At 38.9% G+C, this 25,600-nt stretch overlaps 1 protein-coding gene across 2 annotated transcripts in view; it reads left to right on the top strand.

Annotated features, from left to right (window-relative positions):
* The window catches only part of SYT17 (synaptotagmin 17), an 859,797-nt gene that overhangs the window by 130,639 nt on the left and 703,558 nt on the right, over positions 1-25,600 (top strand). For both annotated transcript variants that reach the window (XM_044089048.1, XM_044089049.1), the window contains exon 4: positions 24,760-24,908. In XM_044089048.1, the coding sequence (XP_043944983.1) occupies positions 24,760-24,908 (149 nt within the window). The remainder of the gene's footprint in view (positions 1-24,759; positions 24,909-25,600) is intronic.

Here is a 25,600-nt window from a genome sequence, read left to right as displayed (position 1 = left end):
CTGATTTTGGGCCTTTGTCCTGCCATTATTTTTGGCTTTGTCCAGATTTCTTGCACTAGGAAGCTGAGAGGTATGGGACTTAGACAAGCACAGTGCTCACAAACTGCAACTTCACTCAAATTTGAAACAATTGAAGTGCTGAGAAAACAGCGAAGAGAAAAAAGTGCAAAATTAACTTTAATGTTTCCTGCTTTAGAGAAGTCTTTTGGAATATTGTTTTTTCAAGTTACTTACTGCCTTGAACATGGAGGTGGCTAGCGATAAGGTGGACCTGGAGGAAATCAAAGCTTGTATCAACAGATAGAAGGGTTCTGAAGGTGTCTGCTGAAGCTGTTTGCCAAGTGGTGAAGTCGTCGATATGTAAACTAATGGACAGAGAGGTGCATTTAGGTTTATTTATTTATTATTTATTTGTCCTTTGGTAACTGGGAGAGTCTGACTGAGCTAACAGCCCATTTTCAGCTGAGGCCTGGGGAGAAAAGCTCCAGAACAGGTTCAAAAACATTTAAACCGTTGATGAGTAGCTATATACAAGGAGAGAAAAGCCCTGAAACAGATTAAATATTTTACAATGAGCTGGGCAGAAAGGCTTCACAAAACACACATAAAACACATTTTACAATAGCTGATAAGTAAATTATATACAGCGAGAGAAAATCCCCACAACAGGTGAAACACAAACAGATTAAGACACATTTTCAGAATATTACTATAATAATCTATGATCAAGAAATACAATATGAACTGCAAGTAACAAGACATTAAGCAGAAGTGGATAGCCTATGTCAAGTAAACTAATGCAGTACATCGTTTTCAGAATATTTACTATATTTCTAATAATAACATGCAGCATAACTTCTTATATAAGCTGAAACAGAATGGAATCATTTGGCCTGCCTAAGGGAGAAGGGACAGAGTGCATAATTCATTTCCCATAGAATGTACAGGTAAAGGTGGTAGTACCTTACAGCCATGGCCTGGACTAGATTAATAGGAATGCACACTGAACTCTGCAGCTGGTGGCATCGATGTACAAAGTTCCAGGACCTGTTAGCATTATAGCTTTTGAACTGTCAGGGAAAAGTGGATATTTGCAATTGGCTGCAAGTAATAACAGATTGTTGTCAGAAAATCCTCTATGACAAACAGTGGAACAGTTTCCACTGAAATTATAAAAAGGTAGACAGCCCATAAGGCTCTCTCCGGTTGTTTTGTTATGGCATATGTCAAATTCAGAGCTCAGTGGTGCCTACAGCTACAAGTGCTGCACAAGGACTCCTGGAAATCTTTCCCATTGTGGAAGCAGGAAGTTATAGCTTGGAATACCTCCCAACCTCTTAGAGCAAGAAACCTGGACAAAGCAAAAAATAACGGGGAGACACAGGCCCAAAAATAGGGACTCTTTTTAAATATTGCTTTTATAAACTTAGAAAGTTGATAAAATAACAGCTTTTGCATTAGCATGAATCTTCTTAAGGGTATGAAGTCTGAAACTGAAATGTCTGCCATTATTTTGTGACTTCAGCCCTCATCATTTGCCAGAACACTGCAATTTTATGAGAAACAGACCAAATATATGAGGCAAAAACTGGACATTCTGTGAAAATGTGTACAGTTGAGAGATATGCTTGGAACATATACAACTGAACTTTTTAAAATGTGACTGAGGGAGTACTAAGTGACGGAGTGATTACTAATGCAGTCATATCTGTATATCTGCTTTATATGAAAGATGTGTAATGGAGCATTCATGTGGTACAGCAATGTGCAGAAGTGCTGGCGGGATGGCTAAGGTGTGGGTAAGTAGGGGTGGCCAGATTCCACATGCTGTATAACTTCTTCCCTTGGGGAGGCTGCTGAGGGTTGTCTCAGTATGCTGATAAACAAGGGGGAAGCAGGGGTTTCACATAGTAAGGGTTACCTAGGCTGTAGCTGACACAGTATTGTCTCATAATTTTAGTTTTGCATCCAGCATCTGCCTTCCTGTAACTTGGTATCCGTATACACACACACACACGCACGCACACGCACACACACGCACACACACACACACACACACACACACACACACACACACACACACACACACACACACACACTATTTAAAATGTGTTGATGTGTGAATCTTATGCATGAGGGGATCCCTTGAAATTGAACTCATAAATATTAGTGCTACTCAGTCAAAGAAACAATGGTGTTAGCATTTTTACCTTATTGGTTTTATAAAATGCTACAACTGACAATGGTAGAACAGTCTTATTATGTGTGGTGATGAGGGTCGGAGTGCCCTAGCATGTCTTTGTGTTAGATCAGGCAGTACTGACAATGGTGTGATGTTGCTGTTTGGAATGTTGTTTGTCGCCTATAGCTACAGTACAGAGCTGTGTGAGATAAGCCAGTCATGTTATGCCTTTTGGGAGTGGTATTGATTAGTGCTGAGCTTGGATGGGGGTGGCTGCTTTGTTCTTGCAGGTTCTTCTTCCTCTCAACTAAAGGAAAAGCAGATATGATGCATCTCACTACTGCATACTAATCCTGAAGTTGTTGCTGTCCTGAAATAACCTAGGGCTTCGAGTAAGTGTTCGAGGCACGAAAGCTGTGGAGTAATTGCACTTGATTCTGGGAAGTGTATACATCCTAAAGACCCCTCATGCTGACTCAAACCTGATTGTTTCAGAGCTTCAGTGATGCTCACCAATTAGGGTCAGAGTGGAGTGCAGTCCAGGAAGTACCTTCTGCTTTTTTTTCCCATGAATTAATCAGCCACTGTCTGAGTATAGCCAGATTACTCTTCAAGAATACAAGTGTATAGTATTAATTTCTATTTGTTTCCTTTTTTTTTTTTTTTTTATGCATGTATATAGATTTTGTTTCTAATAGATGTGGTGGTGGGGGGTTTAGTGTGGCTGGGACCAAGACTGTAGATGGATGCTTAGGGTTCCCTTAGAAGCTATGAATTATAAAGTAGAGTGGAATGGTAACTAATTACAATAACTGGAATGTAATCGGGTTGCAGGAAAGGAAAAAAACTGTGAAAACTGACTTTTACTATTTGGCAGTTGTACTTGAGTGGTGCTTTCTGCAAGAAAAGACACACCACTGTAGTTATCAATGTCAGTCTCAGATTTAAAAGATGTAACATAGTAGGACACTCAGCAGGTATGATCGTCCTGAAGGAGTCACAATTATAGTATCCAGGCATTACCTGTTGGCTCAGGCTGTTCTATTTACTGATGCTGATCAGGATATGTTTAATACTAGGTAGGCTGAATGGAGGTTTGGCTTTGTTTTGTTTTGTTTTGGAGCTTGTGAGGTGCTAACAACTATGACCTCCAATGCTTTCAGGTTTGGATACTTTGCTGCTTCTAACAACTCCACTTTTGTTATGTGAGAAGATGATTGGAAATGTGTTAATGATCCAGCTTATGAGCACTCATGCTAACGTTTATGGCCAAAAAAAAAAAAATGCAAGAAAATCTCAGACATCTGTTTGTGCACTGGACACGCAGAGTGAGTTGTACCTCAGGGGAGTTCATACTGTGGCTTAGTGTGGATCTGTTTGTGCACTGGACATGCACTGGACATGCAGAGTGAGCTGTACCTTAGGGAGTTCATACTGTGGCTTAGTGTGGATCTGTTTGTGCACTGGACACGCAGAGTGAGTTGTACCTTAGGGAGTTCATACTGTGGCTTAGTGTGGATCTGTTTGTGCACTGGACACGCAGAGTGAGCTGTACCTTAGGGAGTTCATACTGTGGCTTAGTGTGGATCTGGGCTCAGTTAAGGCAATTTCTTAATGTCTGCTTGGATAGTGGAGTGAGTTGCACTGGTATACAGATTTCCAAACTGCATTCCAGACCACTGAAACTCACAAGGCTGCAATACATGGACATGGAGGCCACCAAGCAGAACATCCCAACAGTCAGACAGTCAGGGAGAGGGCATTTAATTTGCCACCATTCAGAGATTGTACACATTTTGCTCAATATTTCAGGGAGTTGTACACATGTCCAGTTGATTGTTTTGGTGCCAGTCAACATGATATATATATATATATATATATATATATATATATATATATATATATATATATATATATATATATATATATATATATATATGGGTCCCCTTCTAAAGACCGAACCGCCGATTCCCCGATGCAGAAATCACCGACGCCAGATAACCGACAGGTACGTATACCGACAGGGTGATTCGCCGACAGTGGAAAGACCGACAAGGGTAATGTGTGATCGCGACCCGGTAAGTGTGCGACAGTGACGGAGGTAGGAGTGGTCAGGTAAGTGAGTTAGGGTTAGGGTGCAGGTAGGTGAAGTGTGCGTTAGTGTCGGAGCTTGGGCTAGGGGTGGGTAAGTGAGTTAGGGTTAGGGTGCAGGTAGGTGAAATGTGCGTTAGTGTCGGAGCTTGGGCTAGGGGTGGGTAAGTGAGTTAGGGTTAGGGTGCGGGTAGGTGAAGTGTGCGTTAGTGTCGGAGCTTGGGCTAGGGGTGGGTAAGTGAGTTAGGGTTAGGGTGCAGGTAGGTGAAGTGTGCGTTAGTGTCAGAGCTTGGGCTAGGGGTGGGTAAGTGAGTTAGGGTTAGGGTGCAGGTAGGTGAAGTGTGCGATAGTTTCGGACCTTAGGGTTAGGGTTTGGGTCAGGGCTAGTGTGTATGCTATGTAGTGTAGTGTGTTGTTTACGTTCCGTGTGTCGGTGTTATGGTGTTCGGTGTTTCGCGTTGTCGGGTTTGTGTGTTGTCGGTTTTCTGGCGTCTGTGATTTCTGTGTCGGGGAATCGTCGGTTCGGTCTTTAGAAGTAGACCCATATATATATATATATATATATATATATATATATATATATATATATATATATATATATGTGTGTGTGTGTGTGTGTGTGTGTGTGTGTGTGTATATATATATATATATATATATATATATATATGTAGCATGAGCTCTGGCACTTCATTATTGCTGTAGAAGTCTCCCAGAGCAGACCATCAGCCTGTATGGACCTACCTTCTAAGTGACAAGGAAGTCATTAAGTTTTTACACTAATTGTATGAGTACATGGCAGGAGATCAGAGAGTGCAGAAAGATATATATTAGCAGCTACTATTACCTTACCTCTTAAAGTCAGAAAAGACTTGGTCTCAGTTGACTCATACAGGCCAGTTTACCTAAATGATGATTTGATGATTCTGGCTAAGTTACTGGCCTTTTGGCTTGAGAAGGTAGGGTTGCCACTATTAATTGAGGAGTAAGAGTTTATAAACGACAAAGTTTCTGTAGCATATATCTGGGTAGGGTCTCATGCCCTTGCATCTGTGAATAGGTGTGGTGGGGCAATAGGATTGCCTGTCTTTAGATGGAGAAAATCATTTAGCAGAATAAAATAGGACTTTTCCTGGGCACTCTTAAAGTTATGGAACTCTTTTAATTTTCTAAACTATATAATGGGCTGAACTCTACTCTGAAAGGAACAATTAAATTAAACAAAGTGTTATTGAGGTTACTTGATAGTCTTGAGGTTCATAGTAAGTGCAAGGCTAGCTTCCCTTGTGGGGCATTTTAAGTCTAGACAATTTCCTTTTTGGTGCTTGAATTTACCTATCCCATCTGGTGTTAGATTGGCCTTACCTAACCCATGTTTGATAATTGCATATTAGCTCTGGTGAGAAGGTCATACCATAGATAACTTGAGATGACCCATGCATGGAATAGAGCATTTAGGAGCTGCCTCTGTTCATTTACTAATGAAGGGGGCAGTTCTGGGGTAAATCATCTATTACCCATTCATAGATCCAAGTTGTACTTGAATATGGACAGGGATGAGCTTTGTTCTATGTGGATGGAAAGTCTGTTCCAGAGCAGAAGTATTCTCTGTGAGATATACTTGCCTCTTTAAATTGTTCTGTTGATGCTGCAGAAGAGGTTTAGATCCCTAAACTTACATTTCTGAAGCCATTTGATTTACTGATGTGCAGTAGGTCCATCAGTATTGGGTCAGGGGATGTCAGACACAGGTAATCTCTTAGCAGTATGTAGGATGCAGAGTATAGTGATAGTGTTTGAGTCAGTCCATGTAGGACATGTTATTTTGGCCTTACATCCTTTTAGTAAGGTATATCTTTGGGCATTACAGTTGTTGCATGTGTCTGGACAGATACATGCCAAAGGGGGCATTATACTCAATAACTGACCTAATGAGGGCTTAGTAAAGGGGGCAATGACATCTATAGATCTAGACACAATCCTTTTATTTCTAAGACACACAATATGGAAAGATTTTCTTACAACAGTGGACACATGTTGGTCAAAAGTTAGGTCACTGTCCACATGCCCCTTCAAATTTTTATTTTGTATGTGGTTGCTTTGTATGTCATTGCTGTGCTTGGAGAGGATAGTCCAGAATGCTTGAGAGTGTTACTATTTTGAGATGCTAACTTTCCTAGGCTTTAAATATTTTGGTTTTGATTAATCATGTATTAAAAAAATACATTTAATTAATCGTAATTAAATCCATGTAGGAGCCTTGTCCCCTATTGAAAACAAAAATCTTGGCAAAGAATGTTCAGCTGAACAGTCTCAGCTTAATACTGTTTCACTCCTGTGATAAGAAACCATCAAGAATATTATACAGTTTGTCAGTACTTACCTGCATTAGCAGTAAGACAGTCAGTTAAGCAAAACACAATTAAATGAATTACATTTTAACACAGAGGTAAGTAAAAGCTTACCAGATACACAGTTTGCTGAAAAAGACAAAGATGAAAGTTTTGTGCAGGACAAGTCTCTCTACTTTATGTTGCACATTGGGGGGGGGGGGGCTGCATCCCACATACCTGTGCTCACTAGTGTATCAACTCAGAGCTTACTAAACCTTGGAGAAATTGAAATTGAAATACTTAAGCAGCAAATGCAAATGTTGCTCTTTCTTCACGGTCTCTCCAATTCCTTTGGACAAGATGACTTTGCTGATCCATTTCTTGAAACATGGTACAGTGTACACGTGCCTTGTATTTTCCTCCACCTATTAGGAATAAGACACATTTGGAAGAAATGTATAGCCTACCTGTCCAAAAATACAGCTCATTGTACAGGACATGAGATAATCCTCATAGTCACTCCTTTCCACTTATTTTTGTACATGTTATGAAATGTAATTAAATGGTGTACAAAGGGGATATCCCAGGGAATGATTTCAACAAACTATTAATAACTAGTCTATTTTATTTATTTATTATAAACCTGTTTTTAGGTTAGCATTGCCGCCTCACAGCAAGAGGTTCTCTGGTTCGATTCTCGGCTGGGGTGCCTTCTATGCGGAGTCTGCATGTCCTCCCTGTGGTCGCGTGGGTTTCCTCCAGGTGCTCCGGTTTCCTCCCACATCCCAAAGACATGTAGGTGGATTGGACACTCCAAATTGGCCCTAGGTGTGAGTGTGTGCATGCGTGTGCCTTCTGTGGAAGGTTGGGTGCTGGGCTGGCACCTTGGCACCATAAAACTCCACTGCCAATCATGAGTGGACAGGTGATCCGCTGTGGCGACCCCTAACCGGGAAAAAAACGAAAGAAGAAGAAGATTATAAACCTGTTTTTAACCAGGCCAAATTTACATGGGTCATGTTCTTTGTCCACAAACATGCTTCTCATCTCTTTGCTTTACCATCATAGCTCTACATTTATGCTATCACATTATGTAGTAGTGGAATGATAAGCAAAATTATTGGTAGTATGAGTGAAAATTAGAAAAATACATTGGTTGGGATTCAGGAAACACATAAGACACTGTGCAATCCAGTATGCAGCAGGATTGTTTAGGTGCATTATGCCATAGTGGTTCAGTCTGCAGTGCTACACTAGTCTAAGTGATGCAAGCCACATATAAATATATAAATGCAGCAGTATAGGGACAAAGCTAATGCTAATTAGCAATGTGCCCTTCCCCAGAACTTTTTGTTGAGATCAGAATGGTAATTCTTTGAATATGTCTACTGCATTATTTGGGGAGCAAAAAAAGTAAGAACTTGACTCTGAAGAAAATGAAAACACTGTCATCTGTGTTAGCATGCCTGGCAGGAAATTTGTATATATTCTTAGATTAACTTGTATTGTATACCAGCATGTCTAATTGTGAAAATGTAAACACATTTTTAAAATGTTGCGTATCTACCTGCTTATACAAAATGTTTAAAGAATGCGTCAGTGTTTTGATCCATTTCTAACTGCACATGATTGTGAGGGAGATTCTGAAGTACAAACTGTCTGCAGAGAATCAGCTGATTAGTAAATGATGCCATTAGAATGTTCCTGGTTGGTATGTGATTATTTGAACAGACGATTGACAGGAAAAATAACTTTTTCAAACAGCTGATTGTTATTTTTAAAATGGAAATTGAGACTGTTAACCTGGACTGTAAAAGATATTGCCGAAATCAGTTGAATGGCAGTTAACGTGCAGTGGATACCCAAGAAAAAAAGACTCACCAAAAAGTGTAAACCTGCCTTTAACTTGCTGTTATGTTGTAGATTAGAACGGGGACAGTATTCTCTAGTTAGATTAGGAAAGTTTAGTTATTTAGATAGAGTTTTTCTGAGATGATAAACTTCTATCCTACAGTTTAATTTTATATTTCTGGTGATTGAATTCTGATGTTCATTGAAAGTTATTAATTTACATTTTTTTAATAATCATTTTGCTTATTATTAAATGTTTTCATTTCTTTACATTATGGCAGGACAATCAGTGTATTGTTTAGAGTTTACAGAGTGCTTATACCTATTTGATACTCCCCAGGTCACCTTGAATGCCTGGCTGCTTCTGGTCATAGCTATCATTTATTTTAATATTTGATTTTTAATAATTGATCACCCTTTGAAAGGTGTGTATACCTGTCTGACTGTGGTGACAGCATTTACCTGGGGAGGGGACATAGCTGGAAATCTGTGTCAAGAAAGTGTTAGAATGTGTGAGATTTGAATTTATTTTGAGTCTGAGTGAGTCAGAGGTGTTAAACTGGAACACATTGCTGTGAAGTGTATACTAAATGATGGGGTGGACAGAGGTATATAGTCCAGTCCCAGGAAACAGATCATGTTCCTGTTGTGCTCTTAAGGGAAATTGTGGAATTTTACTCTTGTGTGCTCTGTGCTCTGGTGTCTTCCCATGATGTTTCCACACTGGTGTCAGTAGTGAGGATTGAGGCTCCTTAATTACTGACCTTAGTTTTAAGTGGGGGACATCACTTATTGGTGGGAGTCCAGTGCGATATTAACTGGATGTCACAGTGATGTTTGGCACTGTGGTGGGTAAGTACTCCGAAGGTGCCTGAGTGTGTTTGTGTATGTGTGTGTGTGTGTGTGTGTGTGTGTGTGTGTGTGTGTGTGTGTGTGTGTGTGTGTATGTGTAGTGGCATGATTGCAACTATCTAGATATGTTTGTGTGATTCTTTGGGTGTGAATGTGTGAGTGTGCATGAGTGTTGGCATGTGTGTTCATGCATGCATGATTGTAGGTGCCTTTGCAACTGCATTGCATAGGCTGGTAAGGGGAGCATGGTTGAGGTTACATATAACTGTGCATTGTTTGATTCAGAGACATGGTAATGAGCTGGTAATGAGAGGTTGCTCCATGTGACTTTATCATATCTCTGAATTGCATTGTTTATTTTGTATTTATTTATTTTCTCCTTTGTTGACCAAGTTTGTCCCACTAGGCTAGTGATCTGTTTACAGGAGAGACCCAAGGTAGTATTTCTACTGTGGGGGAATTTTGGCCAGGACATCAGGAAACTTTCCTTACTCTTTTTGACAGGTTCTGTGGCATCTTCTACATTTACCTGAGCTACCCCTAACCCAAGCAGATGGGGCATTGGTTTAATGTCTCATCTGAAGGATGAAAGCTTCACAAATACCCAGTTATTTATTCTACATATGAAACACAAAGTGTTTCCTCTTTTGAGCCTGTGCTCATACAGTGGATGTGTCTTGTTTTAGCTATCAACCTGGTGCCAGCAATTACAGCCAACATAGGTCTATGTCATATAATCGAATGTTCAACTCTGGGAACCTCTATTCATTGAAAAGAAAACAGCGAATATGCACTTCAGCAAATGTGAACTTCAGCAAATTTCTAAAGCAGAGAATGGCATAAGTTGGCCAAGATTGTGACCATCAGACAAACTACAGTATGTAAAACCCAAGCAGGTGGGGGGCTGCGCCACCCACACCATCCCTATATATATATATATATATATATATATATATATATATATATATATATATATATATATATATATCAACTCTGAGATCGCACTACAGTGAGGAAAACTGCAAATTTCCTGATGTTGGCCAACTAATACCATTCCCTGTTTTAAAAATCTGCTGCAGTTCATGTTCACTGATGTGCATGTTTGCTGTTTTCAGTTCGATGAATGGAGGCTAATGGAGTTGAACATTCAGTTATATAACATAGACCTCATCCTACAGTACATGAAAAGCACTCCAGCTTATTCTGTTATACTTACTTCTGTGCCAAAGATTTTCAAAATGTTTCCTAAGAATGCAGTACACTTTACACTTGTGCATAGTTACTAAATAATAAGGGAGAAAGTACAGCAGGATCTCACAGACCACAGAGAGGAGGCAGAATTTTTCAAGAGGCTTCTTGTACAGGCAAAATACATCTGATCACATGACTGCAGGATGATAACCAGTGAGTAAGAAATAATGGGACAATGCGGTCCATCTGCTGAAGTTTCCACATTAAAAACAGTGACAGCGCAGGGCTGGGAATGTAACTGTATAGTCTTTATAATGCCATATGTTACCCCACATCCCTAAACAAATTATAGCCCACAAGTGAACTGGGGTTCAATTGACACTTAAAACAGGACTAACAAGTTGGATTCCAGGAGGGTCTACATGTGCTTTTCAATTCATCTACACTCTGAAAAAAAATTCAGTCCCTTACCCAAATGGGTTACTAGTAAGCTGCAAAACTACACATAATTAACCAAGAGTGTTCTTCAGAGGACATGACATGTTTTATGCTTAATAAAATAATCATCATCATCATCGTCTTCTTTCAGCTGTTCCCATTAGGGGTCGCCACAGCAGATCATCTGTTTCCATTTCTTCCTGTCCTTTGCATCATGCTCTTTCACACCAACCACCTGCATGTCCTCTCTCACCACATCCATAAACCTCATCTTAGGCCTTCCTCTTTTCCTCTTACCTGGCAGCTCCATCCTTAGTATCCTTTTCCCAATATACCCAGCATCCCTCCTCAGCACATGTCCAAACCAACGCAATCTCGCCTCTCTTGCTTTGTCTTCAAACTGTCCAACCTGAGCTGACCCTCTAATATACTGATTCCTAATCCTGTCCATCCTAGTCACATCCAGTGCAACTCTTAACATCTTTAACTCTGCCACATCCAGCTCTGACTCCTGCCTTTTCGTCAATGCTACCATCTCCAACCCATATAACACAGCTGGTCTCACTACCCTCTTGTAGACCTTCCCTTTCACTCTTATTGGTACCCGTCTGTCACAAATCACTCCTGACACTCTTCTCCACCCAGTCCACCCTGCCTGTACTCTCTTCTTCACCTCTCTTCCACACTCACCATTACTCTGAACTGTTGATCCCAAGTACTTAAACTCATCCACTTTTACCAGCTCTACTCCCTGCATCCTCACCATTCCTCTACCCTCCCTCTCATTTACACACATATATTCTATTTTAGCCCTGCTGACCTTCATTCCTCTCCTCTCTAAAGCATATCTCCACCTCTCCAGGGTCTCCTCAACCTGGTCCCTACTCTTACTACATATCACAATGTCATCTGCAAACATCATAGTCCACGGAGCCTCCTGTCTAATCTCATCTGTCAACCTGTCCATCACCACTGCAAATAAGAAAGGGCTCAGAGCAGATCCTTGATGTAATCCCACCTCCACCTTAAATGTATCTGTCACTCCCACCGCAGTCCTCATCAATGTCACACTACCCTTTTACATATCCTGTACCACTCTAACATACTTCTCTGCCACTCCCAACTTCCTCATACAATACCACAACTCCTCTCTAGGCACCCTGTCATATGCTTTCTCTAAGTCCACAAAGACACAATGCAACTCCTTCTGACCTTCTCTGTATTTCTCCAACAACACTCTCAGAGCAAATATTGCATCTGTAGTGCTCTTTCCTGGCATGAAACCATACTGCTGATCACTAATTATAAACTCCCTTCTTAACCTAGCTTCTACTACTCTTTCCCATAACTTCAAGCTGTGACTGATCAATTTTATCCCTCTGTAGTTACTGCAGCGCTGCACATCACCCTTATTCTTAAAGATAGGTACTAAAACACTTTTTCTCCACTCCTCAGGCATCCTCTGACTTTCCAAAATTTCATTAAACAATCTGGTTAAAGATTCCACTGCCATTTCTCCTAAGCACCTCCATGCTTCCACTGGTATGTCATCTGGGCCAACAGCCTTTCCATTCTTCATCCTCTTCATAGATGTCCTTACTTCCTCCTTGCTAATCTGCTTCACTTCCTGATTCACTATCCCCACATCATCCAACCTTCTCTCTCTCATTCTATTCATTCATCAGCCTTTCAAAGTGCTCTTTCCATCTACTCAACACACTCTCCTCACTTGTGAGTATGTTTCCCTCACTGTCCTTTATCACCCTTACCTGCTGCACATCTTTCCCAGCTCTGTCCCTCTGTCTAACCAATCGGTACAGGTCCTTTTCTCCCTCTTTAGTGTCCAATCTCTCATACAACTCTCTATATGCCTTATCCTTAGCCTTCGCCACCTCTCTCTTTGCCATGCGCCTCATCTCCTTATACTCATGTCTACTTTCTTCATCTCTTTGACAATCCCACTTCTTCTTCGCCAGCCTCTTCCTCTGTATACTCTCCTGTACTTCCTCATTCCACCACCATGTCTCCTTGTCCTCCTTCCTATGTCCAGATGTCACACCAAGCACCTTCCTAGCAGTCTCCCTTACTAGCTCTGTTGTAGTTACCCAGCTATTCGGTAACTTTTCATTGCCTCCCAGTGCCTGTCTTAACTCTTCCCTGAACTCCACCTCACAATCACCCTTTTTTAACTTCCACCATTTAAACCTTGGCACTGCTTTCACACTCCTCCTCCGCTTCTTGATCACTAACATCATCCTGCAGACCACCATTCTATGCTGGTTAACTACACTTTCCCCAGTCACCACTTTACAGTCTCCAATCTCCTTCAGACTGGCCCTCCTATATAGGATATAATCCACCTGTGTGCATCTTCCTCCACTCTTGTATGTCACCCTATGCTCCTCCCTCTTCTTAAAATACGTATTCACCACAGCCATGTCCATCCTTTTCGCAAAATCCACAATCATCTGATCTTCTGCATTCCTCTCCTTAACACCATACCTAACCATCACTTCCTCATCCTCTCTGTTCACTTCACCAACATGCCCATTGAAGTCCGCTCCAGTCACTAGTCTCTCACCCTTGGGTACACTCACCACCACTTCATCCAACTCACTCCAAAATTTTTCTTTCTCATCCATCGCATACCCAACTTGTGGAGCATATGCACTAACAACATTCATTATTACACCATCAATTTCAAGCTTCATAAACATCACTCTATCAGACACTCTCTTCACCTCCAAAACACTCTTGGCATACTGTTCCATTAGGATAACCCCTACCCCATTTCTTCTGCCATCCACACCATGATAGAACAATTTGAACCCGTTTCCTAAACACCTGGCCTTACTTCCCTTCCATCTGGTCTCTTGCACGCACAATATATCAACCTTCCTTCTCTCCATCATATCAGCTAGCTCTCTCCCTATACCAGTCATACTGCCAACATTCAAAGTTTCTACCCTCAGTACTACACTCCTAACCTTCCTCCTCTCTTCCTGCCTTCGGGCATGCCTTCCCCCTCCTCTTCTTCTTTGGCCAACAGTAGCCCAATTTCCACCAGCACCCTGTTGGTTAACAGTACTGGTGGCAGTCGTTGTTAACCCGGGCCTCGACCGATCCGGTATGTAATTATGAATTGTTCTCCACATCAGTAACTTGGCAGAGGTTTTACGCTGGATGCCCTTCCTGACGCAACCCTCCCCATTTATCCGGGCTTGGGACCGGCACAAAGAAATGCACTGGCTTGTGCATCCCCAGTGGCTGGGTTAATGCTCAATAAAATAATATCATGTGACACTGTGGCAAGTTTACATTTTACTATAAATGCTATTTACGCATGATATTATTTTATGCTCAATAAAATAATATCATGCGTAAATAGCATTTATAGTAAAAATGTAGTCAAATGTAAACTTGCCACAGTGTCCTCATACAGAAAGGAAGCTCTAAAGTGGAGACTGGGTACAGTTACCACTGGCAACTAATAGTAAGAAGGGAGATTACGCCCCTCCTAACAAGAAATAATGCACCTGAGATGTAAGATGAGGAGATATTCTTGTCCAGTGGAAACAGGCAAAAATTGTGGTGGACTGAAAAAAAACACCTATGAGTCCAGAGAAAATAAACCTCATTTCCCTTAGCTTTCTTAAAACTACTAACCAAATAATATGTTATATAGCTGTCTCATTATTGGGCACTGATGTGTTGCCCACATGTGGCTGGCACTGATATTATTATGGATGTAGTTGTCTCATTATTGGGCACTGATGTGTTGCCCACATATGGCTGGCACTGACATTATTATGGATATAGCTGTGTCATTACTGGGCACTTATATGTTACCCACATATGGCTGGCGCTGATATTATTATAGCTATAGCTGTGTCATTATTGGGCACTGATGTGTTGTCCACAAATGGCTGGCACTATAGCTGTGTCATTATTGGGTACTGATGTGTTACCCACATATGGCTGGCACTGATATTATTATAGATATAGCTGTGTCATTATTGGGCACTGATTTGTTGTCCACAAATGGCTGGCGCTATAGCTGTGTCATTATTGGGCACTGATGTGTTGCCCACATATGGCTGGCACTGATATTATTATAGATATAGTTGTTTCATTATTGGGCACTGCTGTGTTGCCCACATATGGCTGGCACTATTATTATGGATATAGCTGTCTCAATGGGCACTGATGTGTTGCCCACATATGGCTGGCACTGATATTATTATGGATATAGCTGTATCATTATTGGGCACTGATGTGTTGCCCACATATGGCTGGCACTGATATTATTATGGATATAGCTGTGTCATTATGGGCACTGATGTGTTGCCCACATATGGCTGGTATTGATATTATTATGGATATAGCTGTATCATTATTGGGCACTGATGTGTTGCCCACATATGGCTGGCATTGACATTATTATAGATATAGCTGTGTCATTATTGGGCACTGATGTGTTGCCCACATATGGCTGGTGCTGATATTATTATGGATATAGCTGTGTCATTACTGGGCACTGATGTGTTGCCCACATATGGCTTGCATTGATATTATGGATATAGCTGTGTCATTATTGGACACTGATGTGTTGCCCACATATGACTAGCAGTGATATTATTATGGGTATAGCTGTGTCATTATTGGGCACTGATGTGTTGCCCACATATGGCTGGCACTGACATTATTATGGATATAGATGTTTCCTTATTTGACACTGATGTGTTGCCCACATATGGCTGGCACTATATTTTCATGAATCCCAGCAAATATGTATGCAGTAGCCACCAGTGATAAAAAGGAAATGTAAATGCAAAGCAGAAAGGAAGATCATAGCTAAAAATATTTGTTAATAACAAGTGATCTAGATCCTATGAGAATATCCTGTTTTCCTAAAGCTACTCTAATCAGTAATTCACCAGATATTTCAAAGCTATTTGATATTAATTGAACACTGAAGTAAAAACTGTGACATAACAGTTAGCTATGTAGCATTATTAAAGACCAATAAGTACTTCCTAATGAATCAACCATTTCTGAAGACTACGCAATGTCTTTGAATTCTTTGAAGTCAGATCCCTACACAAACACACCGTGTAATGCTCTCCAGACATTGAAATAGGTTTTGAAGTTAAAATCCTGCATTTAGCAAAATATATATTAAGCACATTTCATTTCTTCATTAGGCCTTTCCCTACATGTCATAACTCTCTCTTTGTCTCTGTCTCTCTCTCTCTCTATATATATATATATATATATATATAGATCTCACTATATATATATATATATATATATATATATATATATATATATATATATATATATATATATATATATATATATATACATATATAGAGATATAGATATAGCTATAGATATATATAGTCTTTCAACTTAACCCTTACTATTCATGCTGTGGATTTTATAAACCATCATGGAAGCGCATACACACATATACATTTAGGATAGCCCAGAGAACGATAGATTCCCAGCATCCCACCTCAGTTGTACAGAAGAGCGAATGGTACTTAGTAAGTCAATAGGCATATGGTGAAGCACGATAGGGTAAATGTTGTTGGGAGTGGGCCCAGTTTTGATTACTGCTATTGCACTTAGAATCTTTAAAAAATATGTATTTTTCTAAATAACTTTACTGTGGAATACACCTTATCATGCTCTGCCACAAAGTATATCACTTAACATGCTCATATGTGCTCAGTACCTGACAAAAGTTTGAGTTCACATTGAATGCAGACCTTTTCTGGAGCCGCTGGACTCTGGTCATTGCAAATCACCATCTCTTTTCCTACTCTGTTGACCTTGACCAAACTGATTTCAGCTAATGCACTGCACAGGCTGCATAAGAATTATCACTGTCTACCTACTTGCATCCAAGGCTGAAGTCCATCCATGAAAGGACTGAGAGTGTGCAGCCAAAGCAGATATGTATGTACAATCCACTAAAGTTAACATAAACGAACACTTACAGCTTGTTAAATCAGACAATGGGGACACCTGAGTGTGCATGTACACTCACCTGAAGCAGGTGGCTGTATTGGTGCAAACTCTGTACTAAAGGACGTGGCTCCATAGAACCCCCAACAACACCTATTCCACTGGTATATGCTACAGCCCACAATAATTGGCAACCAGTTTAACAGGATTTTGTGTAGTACAAAATAATAGGCAATACATAACTTGCTACCCCCCACCACTGAAACAGGACAGACGATTATATTTGCTTTCATTTTCAAACTACCCCTCCTCCTTTTTCTTCTTTTACTACAGAATCTTGCAGCTAACACAATAAGTACTAAATATTTCCTTAGTCTTCCTGGGCTTGTGTACACTCCCTGTAAATCTCCTCTCCACCTATGAGCTCCTGTTTTACACTGTTCAACTGATACAGTTGTTAACTACCTCTGGAAACGTTCTTACCTTATGCCATAGCCAAAGCTTATTGATTTTTTTCTCAACACCATTACATTGTTGATTCAGTAGTTGGCCAATGCAAACTCACTCTGCTCCCTTACTCTGCCCCCAATTGATACCCCTCCTACTCTACATTTAAAATATCCCACTCCCTCCCTACACTTCTCCCAACCTGTCTCTGAATCAAAACAGTCAGAACTTAACCCAATCTCAGTTGCCCTACAATTAGCATGTCTGACTTGTTTACTGAAAATACTGTTACCCAGCATGTCTTTTAAGAAGTTATACTCCAGTAACTATGACTACTCTTGCCCAGTAACATTTTGCAGTGCAAACTAATATCTTCAGCAAAATCTTACATATTATACAAAATTACTCTGACTCAAACCCTACTAGTGTGCCTTCTCAGCATATTAGCACTCTTTACAACTACTATACCTCCCACATAAATAAAATTAATAGTCATACAAAGCCATACTCACTACACAAAGAGGGGTCTATATTAAAAGCATGAACATTTACTTACCCGTATACCTAAACGCCGACACATATTCCGCAAACCGCAAATACACCGAACGCCCTAAACCGCGAAATTCAAAAACTTGAACTATCATAGTTGTCCCACCCCACCGCCGGCTACATACTACCTACACAAACAAACTAAATAAACCACATACATACACTAACCAAAACCCTACTTCTGACCCAAAACTAAACCCTACTTCTAACTCTACACTAAATCCTGCATATACCACCATGTATGCACTTACCTTAACCCGTACCCTAACCCTAAGGTCCGTAACTATCGCACACTTACCTTAAGAAGCTATACCCAAACAAACTAAATAATCCACACACATGCACTTAATAAAACCCTACTTCTAACCCTACACTAAATCTCACATACATTACCACCTATGCACTTACCTTAACCCACACCCTAACCCTAAGGTCCGCAACTATCGCACACTTACCTTACGGAGCTATACCACAGAAGGGCCAACCATGATGATTCGACATTTCGGATTTCGTGCTTCAGGACAATCGATGTTTTCGCGGTTCGATGAAGACGTCAGCATTTAGGTATTTGGGTAAGTAAACGTTTGTGCTTCTAATATAGACCCCACAAAGAGTTACCAAGTCTATCAATCACCACAGAACCCACACTGTACCAGCAAACTTTCTTAGACTTTTTCAGTTATAGGTGTCTTAAATCTAAATATGTTACCATACAAAATCTAAGAAAACTAAACCAATGATGCATTTCGCTGCATACTTTCCTTCAGAAAATTTCTGAAGAAATCAGTGGAGACATTCACCCGAACTCTGGCCTCACCCACACAACAGAAAGAAAAAGGAAACATTAACAGCACAGTGTTAAATGTACCATTCGTTTTTTTCTCTCCCACACCCCCCCAATTCCAGCCTTCTCCTCCTAAATACCAGGCTTAGAAGCATATTCAATAAAATCCCCTCAAGGGATATATGTGATAGTATTGCCACATATTCTCCAAACGTAATCATAGCTACAGAAAAAAACAAAAAACAACAATACAAAAGGGCACCCAGGAAGGATGACCGACACTCAGAGGTAAAATGAAAACAATTTATTAGTCTGTAAGGGACTTGTGTTTTACTGGACTAATAAATCATTTTCATTTTACTTCAGAGTGTTGGTCATCCTCCCTGGATGCCCTTTTGTATTGTTGTTTTTTGGCTACTGAGGGGGGCAATCCATTACCCTGCATAAGGCCTATTTGGCTATGCTCTGGCTCTGTGTAGATGATTCAGCTTTAATATGTGCAGCCCCTACAAGACTATAAGAAATCACGCAAATTTCTTTCTCTTTAATCAAAACCTGGCCGAGAAATTCATATCTACTCCTTAATCCAAATAAAACAAAACTGATGTTCTTCAACCAAAAATGTTATCTCCATTAAAAAACATCTTTCTTGGTTACATCTGAAAATTATACTAAAATTGAGGTAGTACCACATACTAAATTACTGAGCATTGTAATAGATGACCATCTTAAATTTGATCAACATATTCTTCAAATAATTAAAAACACCTACCAGACATTTGACTCCCTGTACATGGCAAAACAGTACCTTATAGACCCAGCAAGAAAAACCTTAGCCTCATCCTACTTGCTTCTAAACCTCTTAATGCCTCATCTATCCTTACAAACATAAGCTCTATACTAAAGTCCAAACTGGCCTCCTGTCACAACAAAATAGCTAAATGTGTTACCAACACTGCACAACAAACTCATTACTGCCAAGCCTTAAAATAGCTAAGCTGGCTAGAGCTTAACGACTATATACTATACGCGTAACTGGTTATGGCATACAAACTGATATATTATCCTGAGCAATGCCCTGCATTAAAAACATATTATTGTCCTACATCCCCTCAAAGGACCTCCACTCTTGTGACAAATTTCTACTAAGTACTACTAAAGCAAATAATTCATCAGGGGACTTACTATGCTTTTGTTACATCTTCAAACTCTGGAATGTCATCTCTACACAAGCAAGAATGACTAACAAACTCCCAGGCCATAAAATCCAACTAAAACAATACCTTACCCAGTCCTGGTCATGCTCATGTTCATCACCAGGTTGAGACCTCTAGTGAAAGCCCAAACCTCTTATTGCTTATCACAAACTTTTTGCTACCTCTGCTTGAATCATTATACCTCTAACAACTTTCCTTCCTGCACTTGAATCAATACACCCCTCTTCAGCACCCCTTAAACAACACTTCACATCTTTTTCTTTTACTAACTGCCGCATCCACTGCTCTAACCCTCTCATGCAGCTCCTGTATACCTAAGTTATAAACCTTCTAGCCACACCAATTTGGAACAGGCAGCCTAAATATAACTATTCCTATAGCCTGTTCTACATTATATGTTATTACCACTATTCTTCTAAACACTACTACTATCTCCCCTCTCCTCCTACATAATTTTATAACTTACTTCACTATATCTCTTGAACTCTGTACAACCCTATACAATATTAAAATCTCCCTTCCTACATAATTTTATAACTTACTTCACTATATCTCTTGAACTCTGTACAACCCTATACAATATTAAAATCTCCCTTCCTACATAATTTTATAACTTACTTCATTGCATATCTTGAACTCCATGCAAACCTTTCTTTACTGAAATTAAAAGTATAATTCTCTGAACAGTCCAGTAAGAAAGTTTCTTAATAATTATAAAAATACATTTCCCAAAATTTTCTTCTGTGTTATAGAGCTCGTTTAAAAATAGCTCAGCAACCAGTTTAGCTGATTGGTTAACTACTGATGCATAATTATCTTTTTTGTGAATCACTGAACTTTACAACGTTTTTCCTTTTGCAGAATCAATTCATTTACTTCTTATAAGATTTTAGAGCTACAACAATTGTACAGACTTATAATTGTTGATGTAAATACTTTAATGTATATAACTGTCTTATAATTATGTTTGCTTTTTCCTTAAGAAATGCAACTGTTGTTTTTTTTGAGAACCGTCTGAATTCACTTCTTAATATAAATGTACTGTGATGGAGCTTCTGTTCCTGCGCCTCCGCTGAAAATGGGCTTTGCCCAGTTGAACTTTCATGGTCAATAAAGACAAATAAACAAACAAACAAATAAATAAATAAATGAATTGAGTTGTGCCACTGAAACTGCACAATGTACTAATTTGTAGCCGATTTAGTTTTTTACGTATTTAGCACTTTTTAAGTATTACAAGGTTTAATGCTTGTATCTGGATATGTCTTCATGGGATTTTGAGTTGTTCAGTATTCTGTATACTACCTTTTATATGCAGTTTTAGCAAACTTGCTACTAGTTTTATAATGGCAGCAAACACGTCTTGTGAGATTCACAAAAAAGATAATTATGCATCAGTAGTTAACCAATCATCTAAACCGGTTGCTGAGCTATTTTTAAACGAGCTCTATAACACAGAAGAAAATTTTGGGAAATGTATTTTTATAATTATTAAGGAACTTTCTTACTGGACTGTTCAGAGAATTATACTTTTAATTTAATTTATTTATTTTTATAGCATTTTGATAACTGGGTAAGTAGATTGGGCGATAAACCATTTCCAGCCATGAACCAGGCCAACAGGGCAAAAGTACAAACTGGAAGTATTTCATACTTTGAGATTACACTAAATATTACAGTCTGAAGTGTTTCATTTTTGTAGTTTACAACTGAGTAATACAAATGTCCTCAGAAAATGAGTACAACACAAATCAAAGAATGAATATGAGAGTAACTTAACCAGTTTGTCTTAAATCTACAACATACTTTGAGTAGAACTTACTTATCATATGTACTTTTAATGTTGGGACCTTATAACAACTGAGTTAAGGGATATTCTGAGCTTATTAATGAGTGCAACATAAGGGGCCAGATTCCAGAAAACATGCTCTCATAACTTATTCCAGTGTAAGGCAGTCTATAAAGCAGGCTTACACCAGAGTAAGGCACTTACATTGAAAGCAAATCTTTCAGAATCAAGCCACACTGTTATTTCTAGCCCTTTTTATTGTATCAAACACAGGCAGATTTCTTCTGTAAGGTATATTTTAATTTGATTTTAAAAAATGTCCAAAGTGTTGTGTTCATGTAGTTCAACAGAAAGTGGATTCCAAATGGGTGGTGTCAGCTTTGAAATGCCCTTTTTCCCGTAGTTGTTTTGAATTGGGTACAAATAAGAGCTAGAATTTCTTTGTGGCCAAGTCTTAGCGAGTAGCTTTACTGCCTAAATTGTAATTTTATCTTTAATGGATGACAATAATCCATTTTAATAATCCTGTAAATCTGTGAGGAAAATAACAATGTTGTTCGATCACTGACTGGTAACCGACTAAAATGCTCGAAGAGCTGGCAATGATGGGTTTGCTGTTCTGCTAATAGTATTATTCTGCAGATTTTTGTGTGTTTGCAATAGAATGAAAGGTGGTCAAACAAAGGCTGTAGTCATTTAACGACAACAATATTTGCAGAGTATGTAAATATGAAGTCTAAGGAAGCTTTATTACCTTAGAAGCACATCTATATGTTTGCACTTAGTTAATCATAAGACTATTGTGTCTAATACATCTCTTTAATGGAGTTCTTTCTTTTATAGATATCTTATCAGTCTTTTAGTAGCAGCATTGGCACTACTAAATAATTATTGCACACAGTTCTTGGAAGTGTTATCGGCTCAATGCTCCTTGATTTTTGACTTTTGATACATTCAGCCATTAAGAATTAACAAACTCAAGTAATCAATCAATCAGAAACTAACTATATAAATAAAATATCTGTAGGATGTTTGTTAGTATATTTCACTAGTTCTCTAATTACTTAGAAGGGAAGACTCACTTGTTTTAATGAGAAGAAGGTAGTGTTTATTCTTCAAAATTTCTGGTGACTTGATTGAATACCAGTGACGTGAAACTGATAAATAATTTACATGAGTCAGTCTAATTGTGCTTGGGACTGCCCAAATGTTGAACAAAACTTTCCAGAATTGCTTTGACTCCATTAAGTATTAGGTTCATAGATTAGTACTAGGCTAACTGCCCTTTTGGGACATTTTAAGCCTAGCCAATTACCCCATGTTAAGGATTTCAGATTTATTCTTGATCACAGATAAAACAAAATATGTGTACTTGGCCAAAGAATCCTTAAATGCAATGCTAATCTTGTTTTTCCTCCTGTAGAAACTCTCTTACAGTGATAAGAAGATGGCAGACTTTTTTCAAAATTATAGCTGTCCCTGCTGATTATAATCCTAAAACTGATGTGCCTATTCATTATGCAGTTACCCATACCAATTCAAAACCTGGGACAGCTCTGAAGGGCTAAAATGTTATGATTCCTTCCACTCATCTCACTGTTGACAGGCTCTTCCTTTTTTTTCAAGAAACTTATAGATGTCAAATGTACTAACTAACTTAAATGCCCCTTGTCTTCACAAAATGGAACTGTATCATAAAAGGATAGCTGCTTTTCTTTAGACACAACTCTCATAGACACAACTGTGTATGAGTACAACTGGCATGAATTCAAATACCAGATCAATATGACCCAATAGAAACGTGTTGCTGGACTTGTCTACTGCCTTAAATTCTTAGCCCTGTCATCCTAAAATGGTACGTCCCAATCCAGTCCACAGCTTTGCATCTACTAACACCCCCCACCCCATTTCTGACATCCATCATCCAGCCCAATGTGGGATTTTTGCTTTTCAGCTGTAGTGATTTGAGTAATGAATAAACTTCTTCCATCGTGTCAGTCATGTTCCAGTACCTCTTTGTGTATTCATGCTATATGCATGTCTTTATTAATGCACTCCTTTCTTCTGATAGTGGTTTTATCTTTCTGAACCCCTCTTAATTCCATCCCTGTTTATTCATGTTTCTGCCATCCCGTTTTCCACCCCAGCATGTTTTAAAGTCAGTGACATACACTTCAGTGCTACTGTACAACTTCCTCTAAGGGCTTGCTGACCCTTATTAAATTCTAAATAATTGTGAATGTACTACGGATACACAGTTTCCTCCATTCCTTTTTATTTTGACTGGTAAAATATCACGTATAGGTATACTTGTCTTAATGCACGTCTATAATCTGTTAACAGAATTCTGTAAAACTTATTGCAAGTTTGACTTGTTAGTCATGTAACATTGTAGCATATCTACCAGCTGAGTGTTTATCATTACTGGAATTTATTTTGCCAACCTTCCATGGAAATGGAATTTACCAACCTAAGCCCTGATGGTTGCAAAATACAAATAAAAATCAATATTACAAACAATAGGAAGAGTAGCGTGAGGTATATGTTATGTGGTAAGCGCAAGGTGATTCAGGGATGTTGCATTATGTGCACTTTTCATGTCAAACATCTGGTTATGATGGGCAACATTCTAGGCTTTTCTGTCTACCGTATATGTTCTGCAGACAATCTAAATGCCAGCCTTCCATAAAAAACAAAACAAAACAAAAAAAAAAACATAAACCAGATTCTCAACATACCTTGGTACAGTACTACATTTATGCATTTTACTTCAGTTCTGCAGATTAGCTGTATCTCAAGGCTGGTTATATTAAAATGGGAATAATATCAGGGTATCTTGATCATAATTAAATAATCACTTTATTTACCATCATATAGGATGTTTATTTAACACTGTTGCTTAGTCTGGCATGGCTCTGTTTCCTCAAAGTGTCCCTTCATGTACTTGAATTTCTCTTTTAAGTTGCATTCCAGATTTTTAGCTCACATCTGAAAAGACAAAAAGAGAACCATTGTGGTATTTTATAAATATCTTAATGTACTGTGATGTTATTCACTGCTTTTAGGATAAGTAATCGTAGTGAGGACAAGGAAGGAGATTCCGATAATGCGGTGAGTGAGCCACCTCCAACCCCCCAGGATGAATCTCCAGACAGAAGACGATCTTCATCTGATACGTCAAGGTCCACCTACAGCCTTACTAGAAGGATTTCAAGTAAGCTTTTCTTTTGAGGAATTAAAAGGTGTAAAGCAGTATAAAGTGCTGCACACTTATACTTGACCATATTGCATTAAGTATATTGAAGAGAAAGACTGAAAAGGTGACATAGTTTTCACCTGATGTTGTTATCTGTTTTTTGTTCACCTGATGTTATGTGTTTTTTTGTTCACCTGATGTTATGTGTTTTTTTGTTCACCTGATGTTATCTGTTTTTTTGTTCACCTGATGTTATCTGATTTTTTGTTCACCTGATGTTATGTGTTTTTTGTTCACCTGATATTGTGTTTTTTTGTTCACCTGATGTTATCTGTTTTTTTGTTCACCTGATGTTATGTGTTTTTTGTTCACCTGATATTATGTGTTTTTTGTTTTTTATTTGCTGTCAGCACACTGTATACTGACATTTCTAAGGTGCTGTACTTTGTGTGATATGTGCAAGTTTTGTTATATTTGTGTACTGTTTACCAGAAAAAACACATTTTAGCTAACATTATAGAAACAAAATAAAAAATAGGGAACAGCCATTCTTTCAAGTTACAGTGTCAAATATATAACCTCTTATAACTTTAATATTTATAAGCTAATCATCTTTTAAAGGTATCACCAGGTATGCTGGTTAGAACCACTATGCTTAAAGTACTTAGCATAATTAGTATTCACTTTGCAAATGTAGTTCTCAACTATTT

Source organism: Protopterus annectens, chromosome 12.part0, assembly GCF_019279795.1.
Source record: "Protopterus annectens isolate FY-2018-M chromosome 12.part0, PAN1.0, whole genome shotgun sequence".
Lineage (NCBI taxonomy): Eukaryota > Metazoa > Chordata > Ceratodontiformes > Protopteridae > Protopterus > Protopterus annectens.
The sequence above is the reverse complement of the archived record's forward strand: the minus strand, read 5'-3'. Positions and strand labels throughout refer to the sequence as shown.